The sequence below is a fragment of the Macaca thibetana genome, chromosome 15 (assembly GCF_024542745.1).
Source record: "Macaca thibetana thibetana isolate TM-01 chromosome 15, ASM2454274v1, whole genome shotgun sequence".
NCBI classification, from domain to species: domain Eukaryota; kingdom Metazoa; phylum Chordata; class Mammalia; order Primates; family Cercopithecidae; genus Macaca; species Macaca thibetana.
In genome coordinates, this window is record NC_065592.1 from 580269 (window position 1) to 601234 (window position 20966).

Consider the following 20966-nt stretch of genomic DNA (forward strand, 5'->3'; position numbering starts at 1 on the left):
CAAAGTCCAGGGCCTGGCTCTCAGGGGACAGGAGCGGGGACTGTCGAACAGCGTATGGACTTATGGCTCAGATCCTCCAGTACAGGAATCATGAATGCTCTCGGGGCCTCATTACCCCCAGCCCTTCCTCCTACCACAGTGCACCAGGCCCAGGCCTAATTAGGTGTCCTCTCTGTGCTTCGCTCCCTCACAAATGACCCTTCTGGAGCGTTTATCTCGGCAGTGAGAAACAAAAGCAGGAAGTCAAGGGAAAGTTGGTGGCAGAGACTGTCCTGCTGTCCTTTCTAACTAAGCATCTGGTGAAGGTAAACTTCAATTCAGCCTGGTAGGGGTGGGGGCTACTTCTTAGAGAAGGTGACCTGTGGGCTGGGTTTTGTAGAATGAATAGGAGTTGGGCAGTCAATATAGGAGATACTATGTATGTGATGGGACTTCTACAGTAAAACCCAGCATGGGACGCTTGTTCATGTTAGAGCAGTATTTGTTAAGTGCCACTGTGTGTCAGTCAGGTCGATGCTGAGCACAGGGAATTAATGTCAAAAGGGAGAAGTCTTCCTCTTCCAGAAGAGTACCAGGAATGTGATTTAGGCGGGGAGGGACCTTCATCAGACACAACGCAGCCCCCTCGTTCGGGCTGCAGCCCAGCTGTCTACTCGTTCCTGGAAAACAGCAAGATGAATGTGTGTGTCTTTAAAGCCACCTCTTCTGTGCCAGTCCCCTCCCTCTACAGAGACCGCATTAAATGAGACCGGAGAGTTGGTGTGACCGAATCGGTCCTGAAAGCACTCGAGTTTAACGAGGTATTAAACATGAAAACCCCTGGAAGTCCCAGGCCATACCTGCTCTCACACACACGGGAATGTGGAGCGGGTGGGGTGGTCACGCGTGCCTGCTCTGTGTGCGTCAGAGGGCTCCCCTGCCACCTCCCACTGAGGAGGAACAAATGGCCTCTTCCTCAGTGCTGGGGGTGGGGGAGCAGGGTTGCGAGGTCACTGAACCCCCCAGCCACATGGCAGCAGGGCCTCTGCAGACAGCTGGGGCCCACTGTGGTGCCAGAGTACCAAGGGGCCAACAAGACGTCCGAGGGGGGCGGGGAGAGCCCCTGAAAGCACGGCGCTCTCGTCCCAACCAGCTGCAGCCTCCACAGCCAGCCCCACAGGGAAGTGCTGATGGCTCCGTTAACAGGGAAGGTGAGGACAGGGAGCCCCCGCCCAGCAGTCCCGCAGCCACCTCCTGACAGGGACCGGGCTTGTCTAGACCACAGGAGCGAGAAAGGCTGAACTGCGTACACAGGATCACCTCCGAGCCAGGCCCATTGGCCCTCAGTTCCCGAGAACAGACACAGAAAAGACCCAGACACTCCTAAAACCCCAGCCCAAAACAAGGCAGTGACTGGCCTGGCATAGGGGGCAAGAGCAGGTTTCCTAAATCACACTTTGGCAAATCCTATGCACTCTTTAAAATGAACACCTCCTCCAGGAAGCCTTCCTGCCCTCCTGGCTTGTCAGGGTCTGCCCCAGAGGCTGCTGCCTGAATAGCACACGTAGGAGGTAGAGGAGTCTCAAGAATGAGAAGTGCAGGGGCTCACAAGAGTCCCAGGTCCCAGGTCTGTGGGACAGGGGTCTTTTAGCCACCCCTGGGGTTAGGGAGGGGTGGTCTGACAATGACCCTCGGAGACACAGAGCTGGGCTCAAATTGCAGCTCTGCCCCCTAGTTCCGTGTGACCCTGACCAGGCGCCTGCCTCTCTCAGAGCCCAGTCTGCTTCCTGTCCAGGCAGAGGGTTCAGGGCCCCGCCTGCAGGGCTCAGTGAGACGTAACTGGAAGTGTCTTGACAGAGGCACCCTCCGGGGATGCTGGCTTCATTTACTCCATTCAACCAATCCCCACAGCCAGGCCTGGCCTCACAGTCACACCGAGCAGCAAGAGCCCTCGGCAGTATTTGAGGGAGCCACACGCTGCCAAGGAGAAGCCCGGGTGGGGCCAAGCGTGCAGTCTTAAAGGGTCTGTTGTGCAAATGAGGCACCACGGCCATCGGGGAGGCAGCTCCAAGCAGATGATGCCACAGTCCAGCCACGGGTGTCCTTGTCGATGAAGGACCTGGCGGGGCAAAGGCCTTTCTGTCCCAGCCGTCACCCGCCTTAAGAAACCCCACCTGTCTTCCATCCCTCCAGCCACCCCTCCATCCCCGCACAAGCCTCGGGCCACCAGGGAGGGACAGCAGGACACCTGTCAACACCTCCGCTGGGGCAGGGGGCTTCATTCCGGCCTCCTTCAGACCAGGGCAGGGTTTACGTGTGCCTGGGGCCGGGGGCTGTCTAACAGGGCTGGATTCATTTGCTTGTTTCTCCTGGGGCCGTTTTCGTGGCGTCTGCTTTCTTTTGGTTTTTTTTTTTTTTTTTTTTGAGACGGAGTCTCGCTCTGTCACCCAGGAGACAGTGGAGTGCAGTGGCCGGATCTCAGCTCACTGCAAGCTCCGCCTCTCGGGTTCACGCCATTCTCCTGCCTCAGCCTCCCGAGTAGCTGGGACTACAGGCGCCCGCCACCTCGCCCGGCTAGTTTTTTGTATTTTTTTTTAGTAGAGACGGGGTTTCACCGGGTTAGCCAGGATGATCTCGATCTCCTGCCGCCCGTCTCGGCCTCCCAAAGTGCTGGGATTACAGGCTGGAGCCACCGCGCCCGGCCAAGCGTGTGCTTTCAAACTTGTCTCCTTTGGAAAAACAATCCTCTGGGGTGGACATAAGGCATCCCAGACCCAGTCTGTCCCAGCTGAACTCGGGCTCCACACGCAGGTGTCCTCCACAACGTGGACCTCCCAGCATGAAGATGAACGTACGTGAGCTCAGGAGATGGTATCTAAACAAACCTCCTTTGGGAGAAGTGGGCAGGGTGAGGACAACGGCGGGGAGGGCGGGCCACAGAAGACAGTGATTTGTTCCTCACTCCTTGTCCCCCTGCAGACAAACGGCACAGCACAGAGTGGCCAAGGCCCCAGGGCAGGATCCAGTGGGAGAAGCGCGGCCTCTCCCCTCCCAGGTCACCACCAGCAGGCAGCTCCCGCTCACTCCCCACGTAGAAAGAAGACGTCCAAACCTCCTCGACACCAGAAACTCCTTCTACATTTTATGCATCCTAAAAAATTATCCCAACGATGCTAACATGACACATTTAAAGCTGCACAGTCATTTTATGATGCAATAAAGCATGCAGCTCTACATTCGCGGATAAATTACATTCCCTGCCGTGTCACCATCACATTTGTTTAAGCCTGAAAATCACTTCAGCTCCCAGGAAAGTGAAACCAGTGTCATGCAAAGCAGGCTCCTAAATCATAAAATTGTAGATTCGTCAAGCTCAGAGGGATTCACAGACCCTCCGGACGGACGCTTTCATTTCAGAGACCGGGAAACTGAGGCCCTGAGTGGCATTTAACCCGCCCAGAGCAGCAGCCCCTCGAAAGGAAAGGAAAGGCCAGGTAGACCTCGGGCCCTGGCGACTCGCCACACTAAAGCAGCCAGCAGCCCCGGCCTCACAACCACGCCCTCGCCCAGAGCCCCGGCCCCAGGATCTCCCTCCCCGCTGGCACTCAGGGGCCGTTCTCCCCTCAAGGATGCTCCTGCTCAGAGGCTCTCTGGGGAGAGGCCAGGAGGGCAAGTGGTTCCTGACAGAGCCTGGCTGTGTCTGGGATCACTCCCTCCTCATGCAGCCACTGGAGTGGTGGGGTGCCTTCCCACAGCAGCCTGTGAGGTCACAGGACCCCGTTCTGCAGACAAGGATGCTCCTGGTGAGGCATATTTACCAGCTGGCTGTCAAACATCTAGCAGCACACCCCAGGAAGAGGATCCAGGTCCAACCACCCCTCCCCCAGCCACACAGGATCAAGCAGTTGGCTAAATAAAGCTCGGTCTCATGTCCACGTCCTTCCTTTGGCCTCTCATCTGCCCCGAGTGAGAGCTTTCAGATTTCTCCCGTGTCCCTTCAATTCCCCTGAGAATTCTCAGGGGCTTCTGACCTGCTGGCACCACAGGAGTGAGGGCAGAGGCAGGCGGCCTGGCCCTGCTGGGGACTGGGGTGTGCAGCCTACTTCATTCACAGACAGGCAAGGGCCGCCCTGCCACAGTGGCACCAGTGTCCTCGCAAGACACACTCATCATGGCACTCTGTGGCACCCAATCCGGGTGCCCTTTCCAGATCCTCCTCCATCGAGACCCGGAAGCATTCCCAGGGCCCCCCACAGACTGCAGCGGACCACGCTCAGCCTCAGTGAACAGAAAATAGGAACCAGGAACAGCTGGCTGCAGTGCCAGGAGGGGGACAGAGGACCCCGGAACTCCAGGCCAGAGCAATCAGAGGGATGTTTCTCGAAGCTGGATGGAAGAAGCCACTGTGCCAGCTACCGCTGTGCCCACTGAGGCTGACCACTGAGTAGGATCATCGCCACCTACCACTGTGCCCACTGGAGCTGACCACTGAGCACGGGCATCGCCGGCACGCAGCCACCTTCCTGGACCCCCTGCAGCCAGCACAGGCTGACCCAAGGTGTCCTTCTACCGCGCGGAGAAGCACTGTCACTGCAGTGCCACCAGGTTGGGGTCACAGCAGGCATTTTGATGTGGGCCCTGTGCCTTCCTGGGGGAAGGGTGGTCCTCCCTGTGAGTCCCCGGGGAAATTCCAGAATTCCCATACCTTGCAAACACCAAGCCTTGTCCCACAATAGCACAATATCCCGGACTTGCGCTGGAACAACCCTCAGCTACGCCTCCAGATGGGGAGCCTCACCTTGCCCTCCAGCCTCGCCTTCCACACCCTGCCCAGCTCCTCGTGCTGGAATACTGCCCCGGTCTTCAGCAAGCTCCTCCTTGGGTGCCGAGGTCCGGCTGTCCCCTCTTCTGAGGAGCCTTCCTTTCTTTCTGACCTAGCACTCCGCCAGCCCCACTCTGCTCCCACAGCCAACCGTCTTGTGCCTGTCACTCTTCTGTGTACAAACCTGCCTCTGGACCCCAGGCTGGGAGCCCCCCAGTGCAGGCATCTAGCCCAGGGCCCCCAAGAGTGGGGCAGGAACGAGAAGGGAAGCATGGTGCCTGCCAAGGAAAAGCCATTATGCAAATGCAAGGTACTGATTATTAGAGCAATTTAAAAATAGGCCGTCCATTTGGGCTTATTTTGCTTGATAAAGCATTTTTAAGTGGCAATATTTTGTGTTAATTTTTTCAACCAGCTGCTCTTATTATTTGACTATGCATTATTCAAAGCTCTCAAAAGCAAGCTTAGAGCACTTGAGAAAGTAACTTCAGTGTTATACGTGCCCACGGAGGTGACTGGTTCCAGCTCCCAGAAAGATGTTCTAGATCCAAGATCCGTGCGACCCAGCATACAGCCACTGGCCACGTGCCATGTGTGGCTGTCCGGCTCACAACATTACAAGCTGCAGTGATCTGCGCCCAAGTGCAAGCTCCATGCCAGATCAGAGGACTCAGTGCAACAACCACAAAACATATGCTGCCCAAGGATGATCTGTGATACTGATCACAAGGTGACCCAGATAATATTTTGAATATGCTGGGTTAAATATAACATACATTTTTCTTTTCTTTTTTTTGAGAGACAAGGTCTTGCTCTGTCGCCCAGGCTGGAGTGCAGTGACAGGATCTATGTTGCCCAGGCTGGTCTCGAACTTCTGGCCTCAAGCAATCCCAAAGTGAACTGCTGGGATTACAAGTGTAAGCCACTATGCCCAGCCTATAAAATACATTCTTAAGATTAGTTTCATTTGTCCCTTCTTATTTTTTGACGTGGCTCCGCTGTAATCCCACCACACTGCGCTGAAACTGTCCTTCGGTTTCCATACTCCCCATGGGGCCTGGGTCTTGGGAGGCAGGAAACGTGTCTTCATCTTAAATGTGTTTCCAGCTCCTCGTCCCAAGACTGACACACAGAGAGTGTTTAGGAACCAGAGTGTTTAGGAACCAGCTGACGATGGAATGAACGATGACTGTGTGAATGAATGAAAGCATACAGGCACTCACACGGTGCCCGTCGCTGGTCTCCTAAAACCACATTTCCAGATTCCTTGGGAGACAGCTGCATCTGTGAGCCAGTGTTTGACTTTCCCCCAAACAGCTGCAGAATGTCTGGGGTCTGGGTAGCCAGGGGAGTCCTTTAGACATTCAAGGTGACCCTCATGTTGGGCATCTGGCTATGGGCCCAAAGCAAAGAACAGGTGCGTTCTGCTCCAAACATCCCTTCCCTCTCCTCACTCCTGTGCCTGGTGATATGGTCTGGCTGTGTCCCCACCCAAATCTCATCTTGAATTGTAGTTCCCATAATCCCCGTGTGTTGTAGGAGGGACCTGGTGGGAGGTCATGGAATCATGGAGGCGGTGACCCTCATATCCCTCATACTGTTCTCGTGATAGTGAGTGAGTTCTCACGAGATCTGATGGTTTTATAAGGGGCTTTCCCCTTTTTGCTCTGCACTTCTCCTTGCTGCTGCCATGTGAAGAAGGGCATGTCTGCTTCCCCTTTTGCCATGACTGTAAGTTTCCTGGGGCCTCCCCAGCCCTGTGGAACTGTGAGTCAACTAAACCTCTTTCCTTTCTAATTCAAGGAATCTTTCAACTATAATACTAATGCACCTGGCTTCTGATTAGACCATTTCCCCAGCTCTAGCCTTGAAAATTAACAATTACATTCTCTCCCCAAGTAGGATCCAAGTAAGAAATGGCATGCGTTTGTGTCTTGTAAATTGCCATAATGGCTAAATATCCACACCAAGTCCACAGAGAAAGTACAGGATATCTTACCTTTCAGTGAAAGAAGGAGGGGGAAAAACAACATAAAAAATTTATTAAACTCGAGCCGCCAGGACCAAATCGCAAGTTAAAGATTCAGATGCATTCCCCTTCCTTAGAACTGATGATTTACGTTTGCAATAACTGCAGTCATGAAGAGCTCACTGGATTAAGGAGGCTCGGTCTTAATGTCAGGGAATAACATTACTGGGCGATGCAAAGCCACATGTTCCCGGAGTTGCTTTTCTGGGTGAGAGGAATTCCACCTTGCATTTTGGTTCAAGAGATCAGTCACAATCAGGATGGGCAGAGAAAGATGGAAAATGGGCAACCCAGCCAGGTGCGGTGGCTCACGCCTGTAATCCCAGCACTTTGGGAGGCCGAGCCGGGTGGATCAACTGAGGTCAGGAGCCCAAGACCAGCCTGGCCAACATGGTGAAACCTTGTCTCTACTAAAAATAAAAAAATTAGCCGGGCGTGGTGGCGCACGCCTGTAATCCCAGCTACTCGGGAGGCTGAGGCAGGAGAATCATTTGAACCCAGGAGGTGGAGGTTGCAGTGAGCTGAGATCATGCCACTGCACTCCAGCCTGGGTGACAAGAACAAAACTGCATCTCAAAAAAAAAAAATATGAAAAAGTAAATGAGCAACCTGGGATCTAGCCTGACTCCCCAGGCAAAAATCCTCAGAATTGAATGTGCACTATAAACCAGTAGGGGCAGGCCTGGTCAGGCTCCTATGGAGTGGGCCACACAAGGCCGATGTGGTCCCCATCGTCCCGGAGCCCTCCTGTGCTGACTGTCCAGAAACACTGAGGATGTTTCTGGAAAGCACAGAACCCCAACCTCAGGCTGGTAAATTAGAAGAAACGGCAGGTCAGGAACTTGCCCTCACACCGGCCAGGAGCTCCCCAGGCTCTGGGGGGCTCAGGCTCTGTGTGGTGGGGGGTTAGGGTCAAATTGTGGCTCTGCCACTTACTAGCTGGATGACATGGGCCAGTGGTGTCCCCTCTCTGGGCCTCAGTTTCCTTATCTGTAAAATGAGGACAACCACAGAACAGACCTCATAGAGCAACTGCGAGTGGGGGATGCGAGGAAATGAAGCCCAGCAGTGCCCAGCCCCAAAAAAGCTCATAAGCACCGTCCACTGTTGCTGTCATTGTCATGTGGGTACAGGCGCCCTACCACGTGCAAAAGGCTTGCCCTGCTAGGGCTGGACCAGGAGAGGACAGGAAGAAGACACAGCGTCTGACCCTCTGATAGGCAGGGGACAGGCATTTAACTCCCTAATCACGGTGCACCCCTTGGGCAGCCCAGAGGCCCAACAGAGGCATGGGTGCTGAGGGGGCGCTGGCCAGGATGGCACACAAGAGGCTTCACACAGTGGGAGACACCTTGGCCCGGACGTGGCAGAGAAGGATTTCCAAGGCACGGAATGCCGGGAGGGGTACGGGGGGTATGGTTCCAACTCTATGGTTCCAACTCTGGGGTATGGTTCCAAGTAGGGTGGCTGCAGACTCTGCTGGGGGCTGGGGGCTTATCCTTCAGGGACTTCCCTCTGGCCATGCCACCAGCCAGAAGCCTTGCCCCATCTGAGCCTCAGTTTCCTCCCCCCCTTACAGGGTTGAGATGGACAGTCCCTCAGTCAGTCTCAGGAGCCTGCATGCTGCAGTGAGCAGTTTTGGGAATTTATTTTCTTTCTTTCTTTTCTTTCCTTTCTTTCCTTTCTCTTTCCTTTCTTTCCTTCTTTCTTTCTTCCTTTCTTTTTTTCCCCAGACGGAGTTTCACTCTTGTCGCCCAGGCTGGAGTGTGGTGGTGCGATCTTGGCTCACTGTAACCTCTGCCTCCTGAGTTCAAGCGATTCTCCTGCCTCAGCCTCCCAAGTAGCTGGGATTACAGGTGTCCACCACTACACCCGGCTAATTTTTGTATTTTTAGTATAGACAGGGTTTCACCATGTTAGCCAGACTGGTCTCCGACTCCTGACCTCAGGTGATCCGCCCGCCTCAGCCTCCCAAAAAAGTGCTGGGATTCTAGGACTGAGCAGCTTTTTTTTTTTTTGGAATTTTCGAAGTCTCCCTCAGATTCCTGAGGCTGGTCAGGGTGGACAGTGGCCTCCAGGTGGGCGCCCCAGGCCTGGCTGTGACCTGCGTGGCCCCTGTGCCCACCTCTCCCCTTCAGGATGCTCTACAACCTTCAGACCCACGTGGGGCCGACCGGATGTCTGGAGGAGCTCTGGGAGTCCGACCAGTGGGATTTCCCCAGGACCCCGTGGCCAGCCCAGCATCAAAGGGAAGGGCTGATGGCAGCTACTGCAGCTGGTGGGTGAGGAATTTCTTTCACAGAAGTGCATGAGACTGGGCCGCCAGCGTGGCGCTGCGTGATTTGGGGATGACTTGAATTGTGTCTATAGACAGGGATCATGCAGGAAGTATTTTCCTGGGCCCTGCAACCTGAAGACAGCTCTGGATGTGGGCTGAGCAGTAAGACAGGCAAAGCTCCAGCCTACACAGCAGGTGCGCAGTACACGCGGCTCCCCGCTTACTCCTCTCTTGGTTGCCATTCTCAGTCTGTGCGCCAAGATGAAGGGAGAGAGAAACCCTAAGAGTCTTCCCAGGAGAAACTGTGGTTGAGCTAAGAACACAGAAGCCGCTGTCAAACAGCTCCAGAGGCCCCCAGGCAGCAAGGAAGCCCGAAGGCACCATCTCCCGGTGGCCTGGGAGGACGGTGGATGAGCCAGGCTGTGAGCCCCCAGCAAGGACGCTAGGTCTCAGCCTGGGTCCCTCACCTGCAGGTGAGGCCCCTTCCTCCTACCCTCCTACCTCCCTCCTCCCGGAGCGGGTCACATGATCGCACCCTGGTCACAGATTCCCACGGGTCCCGGTGGGGCTGCAGCCCTGGTGCAGTGGCCAGGCTTGGGCAGTGCCTGGGTGGAGCAGAGGCCTCTCAGAGGGAGGAATGAGGTGGACACAGAGAAGAGCAGAGGCGGGTCCACTGAGGCAGGGCAGTGCCTGCTGGGCCACGTGTCAACCCTGAGCCCACATACTCCTGTGCCCTGAGCCTGGGCTCCAGGGGCCTCTGCTTCTGGTAGCACCGCTCCCTCCTCACGACACGGCATCCCAAGACCCGGCTTGGGGAGCATGGCCGGGCCGCCTTTTGAGCAGGCCCCCTCTCTGCCCCACAGCTTCGCAGAGACAAGCCCTCATGGAGGACCCTGCTAGGGCAACAGGCCAACACCTGGGCCAGCCATTAGACTGGCTTGGCAGCCTTCTAGAATGTACAAGGGGTGTGAAGATCTGCTCATCTCTCTCAGGCCTCTCAGATGCATGCCTTCCCACTCAGCATGGCAGCCCACGCCATGATCCATCATGAGGAGACACCCCGGTGGGAAGAGCCAGGGCCAGCTCTGCCTGCACTGTGGCTGCCATGTTTCCTGTTGACTCTCTGGACACCACCAGGAACCTCCCCGCCCCTCCCTCCTTCCCTCCTCCCCTCTTCCCATCCCTCTTCCCACCCCCCTGCCTTACTCCGCCAGCTCCTCCAGGCTGCGGTAGACGTCATCGTCATTCTCTGTGGTCTCCTCTGAGGGAAAAGGCCTGCGAAAGAGAAGGCGAGAGGGAGGTGAGCAGGTCCCGGCATTGCCGGCCAGTGGGACCCCAGCTGGACCCCACGGCAGAGCCCAGTGTGGCCCGGCCAGGAGCAAAGGGGCTCTTGTCCACTCTCTAGAAGGATACCGGGTGCGCGGACACTGATCGGAGTCACAGAACGAGCCAACTGGGCCGTAGGGCAAGAGGAGACCCATGCCCAGCTCGCCAGGGGGCAAGGAAAGTGTCACGTACACTCCGGGCTCTGGGTGTCTAGTGGGCAGATGAGAGGCCCAGGTCAGGGCTGCAGAAGGCGTTCATCTGCCCGGCGACCTGCCTTCCCCTTTACCCGCACTCCCTCTTCCGGGGGGGTTCGCAGTGGAGAGGAGGCTCCTCGTACACCTCCTGGTGGGCAGGTGGGAGGGCTGCCAGCTCAGTCCCCGCAGGAGAGGAAGCAGGAGGGGACTCCAGAAGGGAGGGGTGAGTTCTGAGGCACGGAGGGTAGGGGCTCACCCACCCCACCCACCAGCCCCTGGCTTGAGGTCAGGAAGAGAGTCCCGAAAATGAAAAGCCCTCGGAACCTTCTGCATGGATCTGCAGCCTCCCCTCCTACAAAGGGAGCAGGAGCCCCATGGGGACGCCCCAGAAGGAACGTGGCGCTGCTCCCCCTTCCCCCTCCGCCCCCAAGACGCCCCAACCCTGCTGCTTTTCTTTAGTTCAGGATGGTATATAAATATATATATATATACATAAACTTTAATCATCTGGGCTCTTCTTGCGTCTCATTTTTGTGGAACTCTCATGCATATGTATATAATTATAATGGCTTTTCTCCTGTTCATCTGTCTTATGTCAATTCAATTCATAAACCCGCCCAAGAACCTGGAGGGATGGAAGGAAGCGGTTTTCCTCCCGCAGGACCCAAAGCATCGCTCTGTTCCGTCCTCTGCAGACAGACAGATGGGTGTAGCCCCGAGTCTACAGGCCTCCCTGCACAAGGCGAGCCTGGGCCAGCACAGGCCAACCACTCAGAGCTGAAATGCCGGGCCAGCCTCGGGGAGGGGGCAGAGGCGGAGGGGAGGGAGGGATGGGATGGAGGAGAGGCAGGAGAGGCAGATCAAACACCCAGAAGAGGGGGCTGCAGCTGGTTCAAGGCTATGGGCCAAATCCACTCATCTCTACAGGAGACCTGAAAGACCCCTTAATTAAACCAAACATCCCCGTGTAGCCCCCGGGTGCGTGTTCTGGTAGGAAACCTGTCACTAAGGATGGGACGGGAGATCCCAGCCGGGGGGCTGCCTGGGCCCAGATGCCAGCTGGGATTGCTTCCTTGCCTGGGGTCAGGCTGACATTTGCTCAGCCCGAGATCCAGCAGGGACGCAGTCCATCCTGGCAGCCCTGCCCCGCCTGGAGGCTGGGGGCCTGTGTTCCTGCGGAAGGGGCAGGGGGGAGTCCACTGAGCTGTGAGCTGGAGGCCTGGGTCCTACCTGGCTCTGTCACAGACCTGCAGGGACTAGGTCTCAGATCGGAGGCCCCCAAGCCAGACCCACCAGGCCATTGGTCAGCGTGCCCCTGTGGCTTCCTGGTAAAAGCCCGTGTCCAAGGGGGCAGCACGGCCAGGCCTGACCTCTGCATGGGTGAGCTCGGCTCTCTGCTCCAGCCACTCTCCCTCCTTTCACCCACCACCATACAGCCGCATCCCCCAGAGGAGGTGCGTGTCTCGGGTCACGGGCAGAGCTGAGGCTGCCACGAGATCCTCCCCACCAGGGCTCCGTTGCTGACACAGCACCATTCACGGCCAAGAAGCCCCTCAAGGAATCCATCTCCTCCCGTGATATGCAGAGCCCCAGGCTGACACAGACCCCGTGCAACTGATGGGGGTGGGGCTGAGAAGCCACAACCTGGAGGGACTGGCCCACACGCGGGTGACCCCGGAAAGCACAGGAGCACGTGGGGGCCAGGAGCCAGGGAGGCTCTGCCAGGCTGAGATGTGGCTTCAGGACCCAGAGGTGGAGCCTTCTTTTCCTTCAGCATGAAACCCCGCTGCCAGGACCGGCCCTGGGCCATCCCCGCTCTCACGCCAGCCCCTCGCTTACGTCCAGCCATGCCTGTCTCTGACCTCATCAGTCATTTCTGCTTTTTCTAAATTTTCAGCGATGATGGGTATGACTTCATAATAAAGAAAAACAGAATCAAAACTCTCATTATGAAAATGTGTCCTCATCGTAAGTAAATATTTTAAACCCCACTCATCTCCTATAAAAGCATGTTATGTAAAAAATGACATCGTGGCAAAGTATGAACGTGCTTTCTCACGCAGAATGTAGAGAGGGAAGAGAAAATACCAAACTCCTGAGGTTGTGTTCTTGTTCAAATCTGATCACAGAGTGTGGGCGACAGTTTAGGGAAACGGGGCATCCCATTGAATCCTGGATTATCAACAGGACGGCCATTCGGGGACTGTACTTCCAGAACCCGCCCTGCTAAGCCAACCGAGAGATGCATTCACACTTCGAAGGAGACCCACCCTAACAGTGAGTGAGCACACACACCTGCCTCTCACTCTTCCTGCGCCCAGGCAGACATCACTCATCAATCAAAGCTCTCCTATCCCTGAAGCACAGCGTTCTTAACACAGGGCTCTACTCCTCCATCAGTCCTGGGACTCAGACAGAACCCACCTGCCCTGCCAGGAGAGCTGAGCCCGGGGGCAGCGAAGGAGAGGAAAAGCTTTGGAGCTGGGCTAACCCAGGTGTGAACCCTAGGCCCATCCCCTGCTCCCTGGGACCTTGGACAAGCTACTAAACCTCTCTGAGTGTCCGCCTTCTCCCCCCGGAAAATGGAAGTAATAGTGTCTTCTCAGAGGGCTGCTGGGAAGGGCAGCTGTAGGACGGCAGAATGCTCTGGACTTAGTGAGGTCCAACAACGGCAGCTGCGATTTAGTGTTTCTAGTATCATCCTCACTCAGGGCACTTTCCGCTGTCCAAGAAAACTGCCTTCTGAAGCCTCGTGAGGAAGCCCAACTCGCCATGATGATTTCGGATTCTTGTTTCCTAACACAGAAAGTGAGAGCCCACTAAAATAAGGCACAACAGTCATTTCAAAACCTTTTGTCGGCCAGGTGCAGGGGCTCACACCTGTAATCCCAGGACTCTGGGAGGCCCGAGGCGGGTGGATCGCTTGAGGTCTGGAGTTCGAGACCAACCTGACCAATATGGTGAAACCCCGTATCTACTAAAAATACAAAAAAATGAGCTGGGCGTGGTGGTGCGCACCTGTAATCCCAGCTACTCAGGAGGCTGCGGCAAGAGAATCACTTGAACCCGGGAGGCGGAGGTTGCAGTGAGCCGAGATTGCGCCACTTCACTCCAGCCTGGGTGACAGAGCGAGACTCCATCTCAAAAAAATAAATTTAAAAAAAAAAAAAGCCTTTTGTCTTTTAAAAAACCTGACCTTGAGCTGTGGTTGTTGTAAATTTTCCTTCCCTGCATTTCATTCGGTGTCTTGTTCAACCCCTCCTGTCATCTCCTCTACCTGCCCGACCCAGAGGAGATAAAGCAGGAATGTTAAAGTCCAAAGAATTATACTGCTGCCCGTAAAATCTTTACCACTTTTATTCTAAGATCCCTATTTGAGGCCACAAATCCCCTTGAGAATGGAGCTGCAAATCCAATTAATTTCTGCCACAGCCCAACAAAGGCTCTGCCAGGAGGGGAAGAGCAGGAGAGGGAGGCAGCCTGTCAGGGACCATGTGGGGCCTCAGCGCCCGGCCGCTGGGGCAGGAATACGAAGGAGACTAGAGGAGGTTTCACCAGGTCCCGGTCCCCTATCACTCCACTCCCCCTACACCCCTCACGCCCATGCTGATTCTGGCCCTTGCACCTGCTCTGCTCTCTGCCTTCAGTCCCCTGCCCTCCCACCATTCACCCAAGTGCTAACATCCTTCAGAGCTGAATCCAAGCCCTACTGCAGGTGGGAAGACTTGATCAGTCTCTCAGCCTGGGTCAGCCTCTGCCTAGCACAGTGCCTGGAGCTAGAAAGGCATGGATGAGTACATGGATGGATGGGTGGATGGGTGGATAGATGGGGGGGATGGATGGTTGGCTGGCTGGCTGAGTGGGTGCCTGGGTGTGTGGGTGGATGGTTGAGTGGATGGATGGATGAATGGATTGGTGGGTAAGTGGGTGGGTGGGTGGACAGATGGATGGATGGGTGGGTGGGTAAGTGGGTGGATGGATGGACGGATGGGTGGGTTGGTGGGTGGGTGGGTGAGTAGATGGATGAATGGATAGGTGGGTGAGTGGGTGGGTGGATGGATGGATGGATGGATGAATGGATGGATGGATGGATGGGTGAGTAGATGGATGAATGGATGGGTGGGTGGATGGATGAACGGATGGATGAACAGATGCATGAATGGATGGATGGGCAGGTGGTTGGATGAACTGATACATGGATGCATGGATGGAAGGATGGATGAGTAGCTAGATGGGTAAATGGCTGGGTTGGTGGGATGGGTGGATGAGTGATAGATGGGTGGGTGGGTAAGTAAGTGGGTGGAAAGACAGATAAATGGGTTGTTGGGTGGCTGGATTCATTAGTGCATGGATGGATGTCTGGGAGGACAGGTGGATGAGAGAGTAGTTGGACTTTGTGGGTTGATAGACAGATGGATGAGGAGACGGATGAACAAATGAGAGGGTTGGTGGGTGGGATTAGTGGGTGATGGATAAGTAGACAGAAGGGTGGGTGTCAGATATTCTCAGGCTGCTCTTTACCCCCTTGAAACGGCAGCGTCAAATTAGATCCAAGGAAGCATTTTATTTTATTTATTTTTATTTATTTATTTTGTTTTTGAGACGGAGTCTCACTCTGTCACCCAGGCTGGAGTGCAATGGTGTGATCTCGGCTCACTGCAAGCTCTACCTCCCGGGTTCACCCCATTCTCCTTCCTCAGCCTCCCGAGTAGCTGGGACTACAAGCACCCGCCACCATGCCTGGCTAATTTTTTGTATTTTTAGTAGAGATGGGGTTTCACCGTGTTAGTCAGTATGGTCTCGATCTCCTGGCCTCATGATCTGCCCGCCTCGGCCTCCCAGAGTGCTGGGATTACAGGCGTGAGCCACTGTGCCCGGCCCCTCTTTTTTTTTTTTTGATCAAGACGGAGTCTTACATTGTTGCCCAGGCTGGAGTGCAATGGCGTGATCTCGGCTCACTGCAACCTCCGCCTCCCGGGTTCAAGCGATTCTCCTGCCTCAGCCTCCCAAGTAGCTGGGATTACAGGTGCCCACTAGCATGCCTAGCTAATTTTTTGTATTTTTAGTAGAGATGGGGTTTCACTATGTTGTCCAGGTTGGTCTCAAACTCCTGACCTCATGATCCGCCTGCCTCGGCCTCCACAAGTGCTGGGTTTACAAGTGTGAGCCACTGCGCCCGGCCTATATGAAGAGGTATTTTCATGGAGAGCTTGTAAGAGATCACAGAGGTATTCAAGTCCCCCCTCAGTAGGGACTTTGTAACAGTGACCTTGATTAAACAGTGGAACACACATTTGCACAGAGAATGTCTGAGCAGAGTTTCTGGGGCCACATCCCAGTTGCAACTTAAAGCCCAGTGGGGGTGGGTCGGGTGGAGACTGTGGTCATTTTGCAACAAGGCCTAGCTCCACCCCCCAACTCCCCTCCCCACCCCCGAGGCCATCTTCAGGCACCAGCTGATTTTCCTTCCCGCACTTCCCCAGTGTCCCTTACCCACACCTTGCCCTGTGGTGTTGCCTTGCTCATTAAGAGCAGGGCATGAGAAGCAGACAAGGCCAACCCGAGCCTATCCAGAAGTTGTCCTGAGAGCAGTCATCCTGGTTCCCCAGGAGTGGCTGCATCCCTCTCCTCCCACCAGAGCCTTCCTGAGCCTGCATTTCCTCGCGCCTGGCTTCGGGAAGCGGAGTTTCCCACTGCGCCTCGGAGAGGACGAACCGGATGTCCGCACAGGAAGCAGAGAAGCCACAGTGCAGAGAAATCCCCAGCAGAGCCTGCCGTTGGGCAGCAGCCGCTCCTCCCAAACAACCCGTCCAATCCCACTCCCCAAGCTTCCTCAGCACCCACTCCCCACTCCTGCCCCTGAGCCACTGCTTGCTCAAGGAGCTCCCCCAGCCCCCAATAGGCCTCCCCAGTTAGCTCAATTCTGGGCAGGACAATCACAGTCCCAGTGCCACGGCCAGATAAGTCACCAGCCAGAGGACACAGACCGGGAAATAGAACACCCCACGGGGTGCCCAAATCCAAACCCCGAAGAAAGAGCGGAGGAAACATAGCTCCTGCTTCCAAAGAGCTCCTTCACTCCCCTCCTGTCCTTCCCCCGGGATTTACGGTACACCCGCGTGGGGCTGGCCTGGGTGGCCATTTGTCACCGATTCAGGGAGAAGGAGCAGCTTGAATCTCGCTTTGGGATAATAAATCAGGCTCCTATTCTTGCCTTCGGGACTTCTGTGAAAAGATGGCCTTTGCAGAGCACCACCTGTACCACTGTGCCTACAGCTGCCTGGTGGCCCCACAGTCTGGAGGGAGGGGCACACTGGACGCTCAGGGGTCTCCAGGCTGAGGGTAGCAAGCACAGGTCTGTGTCAGCGCAGACCCTCAGGATCTCAGCTAGAGGGAGGACAGCTTGGGTTCGCTTTCTTGGAAGGCCCTGAGGAGCCGGCAGCCAGATTTGCTTTTTAAGAGAAAGACCAGAGTAGCCAAAGAGAGGAATCTAAACACAGCTGCCCTCCTTCCCAGGCAGGTGGCAGGTGCCTAAGTTCTAGGGGATGAGCCGGACAGCTCACATCTTACTGTGCTTCCATGAGGACTGTGGGGCCTCACATGTGGGGTTCAATGGGGAACACGTCCCCTTGTTGGCGCTGATCTAAGATTCCACAACAGCAGCGGCTACAGGGAGAGAAGGCTGGGCCCCCACAACACCACTGCCCCAGGTTCTACTCAAGCGCTTCAAAACCAGCTTGGATGCAGCACTGGGCCTGCTGACCTCATCTGGCAGCGGCCTCCTCTGCATATTGAGCGGACTCCGGGGCTCCATCATGCAGGGTTCGTGGCCACTCCTGTACCCCTGGAGTCCCGGCCCTGTTTCCCTAGGGGCTACTGCCACCTCAGAGCAGGGAAGCCCCTCTTGCCTCTTACAGAGCGAATCCACCCAGCAGGTGTGCATCTCATCCTGGAGTGAGTGTCCACAGACAGCCCTGCCTGGGGCCAAGATGCAGCTCCCAGGCTCCGTCCCCAAACACCCGGAGATAACATCAGGGAGAAGCCACAGCACGGACCCCAGCACCTCAACTGTGCTCACTCAAGGGGAGACCTTGTGGGGAAAGCTAAGAGCAAGGCCTCTGCAGGTAATGGGTCTGGGTCCAAGCCCTGGCTCTGCCCGTCTCTGAGCCTCAGTTTCCCCAACTTCAGAATGGGGGCGGGTAGCAGCGATTGCTAAGACCAAGGGAGATGGTGCATAAGCCTCCTAGCAAGCATCCTGCATGTACTAGCGCGGGTCTCTCCCCTTCCGCTTTCCACCAGCTCAGCCTCTGAACCCACTCTGCCTCCAGAGCCAGCCGCAGTGGGACCAATTCCTGGGTCACAGTTGGAAAAGCGCCCGCTCGCCACAGATGGTCCACCCGGCCCTGCCATGGCTCAGGCAGGGCACCCCACCGAGCACTTCCTCCCACAGTACATCCGAACAAGAACGCAGCTCTAAATGAACGTTTGGATCCTGGAAGGGACTGAAGATTCCAGGAGGTACAGAAATCAGTGTTTGGCTCATCCAGCCGTCATGCACAGGGTCTGGGACACGGTTTTTGTTTCCCACACTCTGCTGACATCTCGGGTGAAGGATCCAAGGCTTGAGACAGTCCCTAATGCCTCCACTTGGCCGGTACAGAAAGAAAGTAGGACCCGACTAACAGAAGAAAAGTCCCCCGCACAGTGACTGCCAAGGACCGTGTGCACCAGCAGTGCATCAGGGAGGCTGTTCCACCTGACCCACCCTGGTGCTCCTCGCCCAGCCGGAGCCCTCCGAAAGAACAGGCAGAGCCTTGAGTTTCATCCTGGAGGGCGAGACCCACTCATGGCCCCAAGGGAGCGCCCTCGGCCTCTGAGGCCAGGTGTGACCAGCACTGACATCTACTGTCCGGGTTTGCCCGGGACAGGGATTTCTTAGGATGCGGGACTTTTGGTGCTTAAACTGGGACAAGTTGGCCGCTTTAGTCCTGCAGATGGCCGACAACAGTGTTTGCATTTATGTGCTGACACTACACTGGGGTGGGGGGGACGGCTGGCTAACCCTCAGTTTCCAATTCTGAAACCAGCTTCAGAATCAGGCTTTGGGAGGGCCAGGCGCCGGCCTGGCACTGGAACACCACCAGGTGCAGGGGCATCTCACCCAGGCGGAGGCCATGGTGAGGAGAAAGAGAACAGCGCAGGTTGGGGGGCCATGGGACCCCCACGCCCAGGGCATGGGAGCCGGGCCATAGCCCTTTTGGCACTGTGTGCCAGGGAAACAGCAGCCAGGCAAACTTGAAAGGCACATCAGGCAGCGCAGCCCGGAGGACCCGCCAGGCCCGTTTAATTATTGAGGGAGTCACCTGGGTGCTGCCTTCTAATTGGCAGGGAGGCCTTGAAACACCAGGGCTTCGCTTATTAGAAACGGTTCCCCTGCTAAACAGCTCCAACTGTCAAAACAAGCCCACAGATCACGTTTCTTTCCTCAGGGCGCCATCCCACCCAGCCCAGAAGGGCTATCACAATGGGAGGAGGCCAGGTCGAACCCAGCATCCCACCCATGGCCACACCCGGCTCGGGGATGAGCCTGACACACCCAGCATGAAGGCAGCACAGGGCCGAGGGGTGCAGGGAGCATGCAGAGACACCTCAGGGTGGCAGGGAGTCTGAACCTGGGGAAACCAGGAAGGGTTTCTCGCAGGAGGTGGCAACGGAGCTGGCGTGAAGAGTAAAGTCTAATTTTGAGTTCAGAGTTCTGACTTTGTTTGGGTTTTTTTGGTATTTTTTTTGTAGATATGGGGTCTTGCTATATTGTCCAGGCTGGTCTCAAACTCTTGGCCTCAAGCGATCCTCCCACCTTGGCCTCCCAGTGTTGGGATTACAGGTGTGAGGCACTGTACCTGGCCCAGAGTTCCAGCTTTGTTTAAGACAGGCTGGGGTAGGAGCCCTGGCCACAAACCTCCTAGCTAGGAGCTTACTAAGGGCCCTACATCCCCTGGCCTCAGCTCACTCACTGTAATATTCAGACAAGCCACCTGCCTCAGACGTGATATGTGAAGGAAAGAGGGGGAAGGTGATGATGGACATGGGCACCGTTTAGGGGCTGGAGGAGGCAGCCTGGGCAGAGGGTAGATGAAGACTCAAGTGCCAGGTGGGGCAGGAGTCTCATGGGGCTGGAGTTGAGAGTGACCAATGGGCTGGCCCGGTGTGGTTACCAGGATCTGAAACCAAAGTCGGGATGGAAGTAGGAGGGTCTCTCCCCCATGGGGTGGCAGGTTGGAAGGTGGGGGCACTGAGGCACGGCCACTGCCATAGCCCCGGCAGTGACCTTGACGTCTGCCATGGCAGGTCCAGCAAGGCAGGGGTGTGGCCAGCTCCAAGCTCACCAGGGGAGATGGTGAATACACCAGAGCCCTAGAAGAGAGACCCCACATGACCCCCAAATCCAGCTAGGCTGCTTCTGCCCTTGTTTCCAGAACCCCGGCAAGGCAGAGGAAGACACGGATCTCCCAGGCGGAAAGAAATGCTTGGTTCCCTGCCCATGCTACTTTGTCTGGGAGAGGAAGGGGCCTGGCGTGGCTGCTGATGACAGAGGAATGTGACTTCTCAGCAGCTGCAAAGCATAATATATATTTTTATTTTCCAATACGCTTCTCGTAAGGGAATCTCTGCTGGCACCGGTTTGGAAGGAAACGGCCAGTGGCCCACAGGGCGTCCTTCTGCGGCGAGCGCGCAGAGCTTCCAAAGCCACTCTGCCTTTTGCTCCATGCCAGGCCTCTTCCCAGGGGACACCTGCCCAGGCTTGGCAGGAAGCCCCCGGGACAAACACTTAGGATTTGTCCATCAGGGAATGGGGCTGAGGGAGGAGGCTCTGGGACAGGGGCGTTGCAGCCCACAGGCCGGCAGGGGCTTTCCAGGGCTGAGGCCTGCACCCCCAGGCCCCGACACGGCTGCTCCACCCAGCTGTGGGTCAGGCCTCCGTGCGTCTCACTTCTGCCAACCGAAAGCTACGGTACCCTCCCTGCAGACGCAGGACGGGGATCAGGACGCTTCCAAACTGGGCACTGATGGGCCAGAGCCCCAGCTGTCCCCCTGGCCTTGGCCTGAGGACCCTCGACCGAGCTCAGTCATGCTGGGCAGAGAAAGGTGGACAGAGTGACTGATGAGGACTATGGCAGGGGAACCCAGACACGACAGGTCTGATTCACGAGGAGGAAACAGGCAAGGCTTGGGTCTGCCCACGCTTCCAGACTCCAGGCCTGCAGGTCAACACTCTGTGCCCAAAGGTGCCCATGAGGGCCCCAGACAGCTCCTTGATTCCTCAGCAGCCCCTGATCA

General features: G+C 56.2%; 1 protein-coding gene across 4 annotated transcripts in view; it reads right to left on the reverse strand.

Annotated features, from left to right (window-relative positions):
- VAV2 (vav guanine nucleotide exchange factor 2) overlaps positions 1-20966 on the reverse strand; it is a 232748-nt gene that overhangs the window by 63277 nt on the left and 148505 nt on the right. For all 4 annotated transcript variants that reach the window (XM_050759858.1, XM_050759861.1, XM_050759859.1 and 1 more), the window contains exon 4: positions 10315-10383. In XM_050759858.1, coding sequence (XP_050615815.1) covers positions 10315-10383 — 69 coding nt within the window. The remainder of the gene's footprint in view (positions 1-10314; positions 10384-20966) is intronic.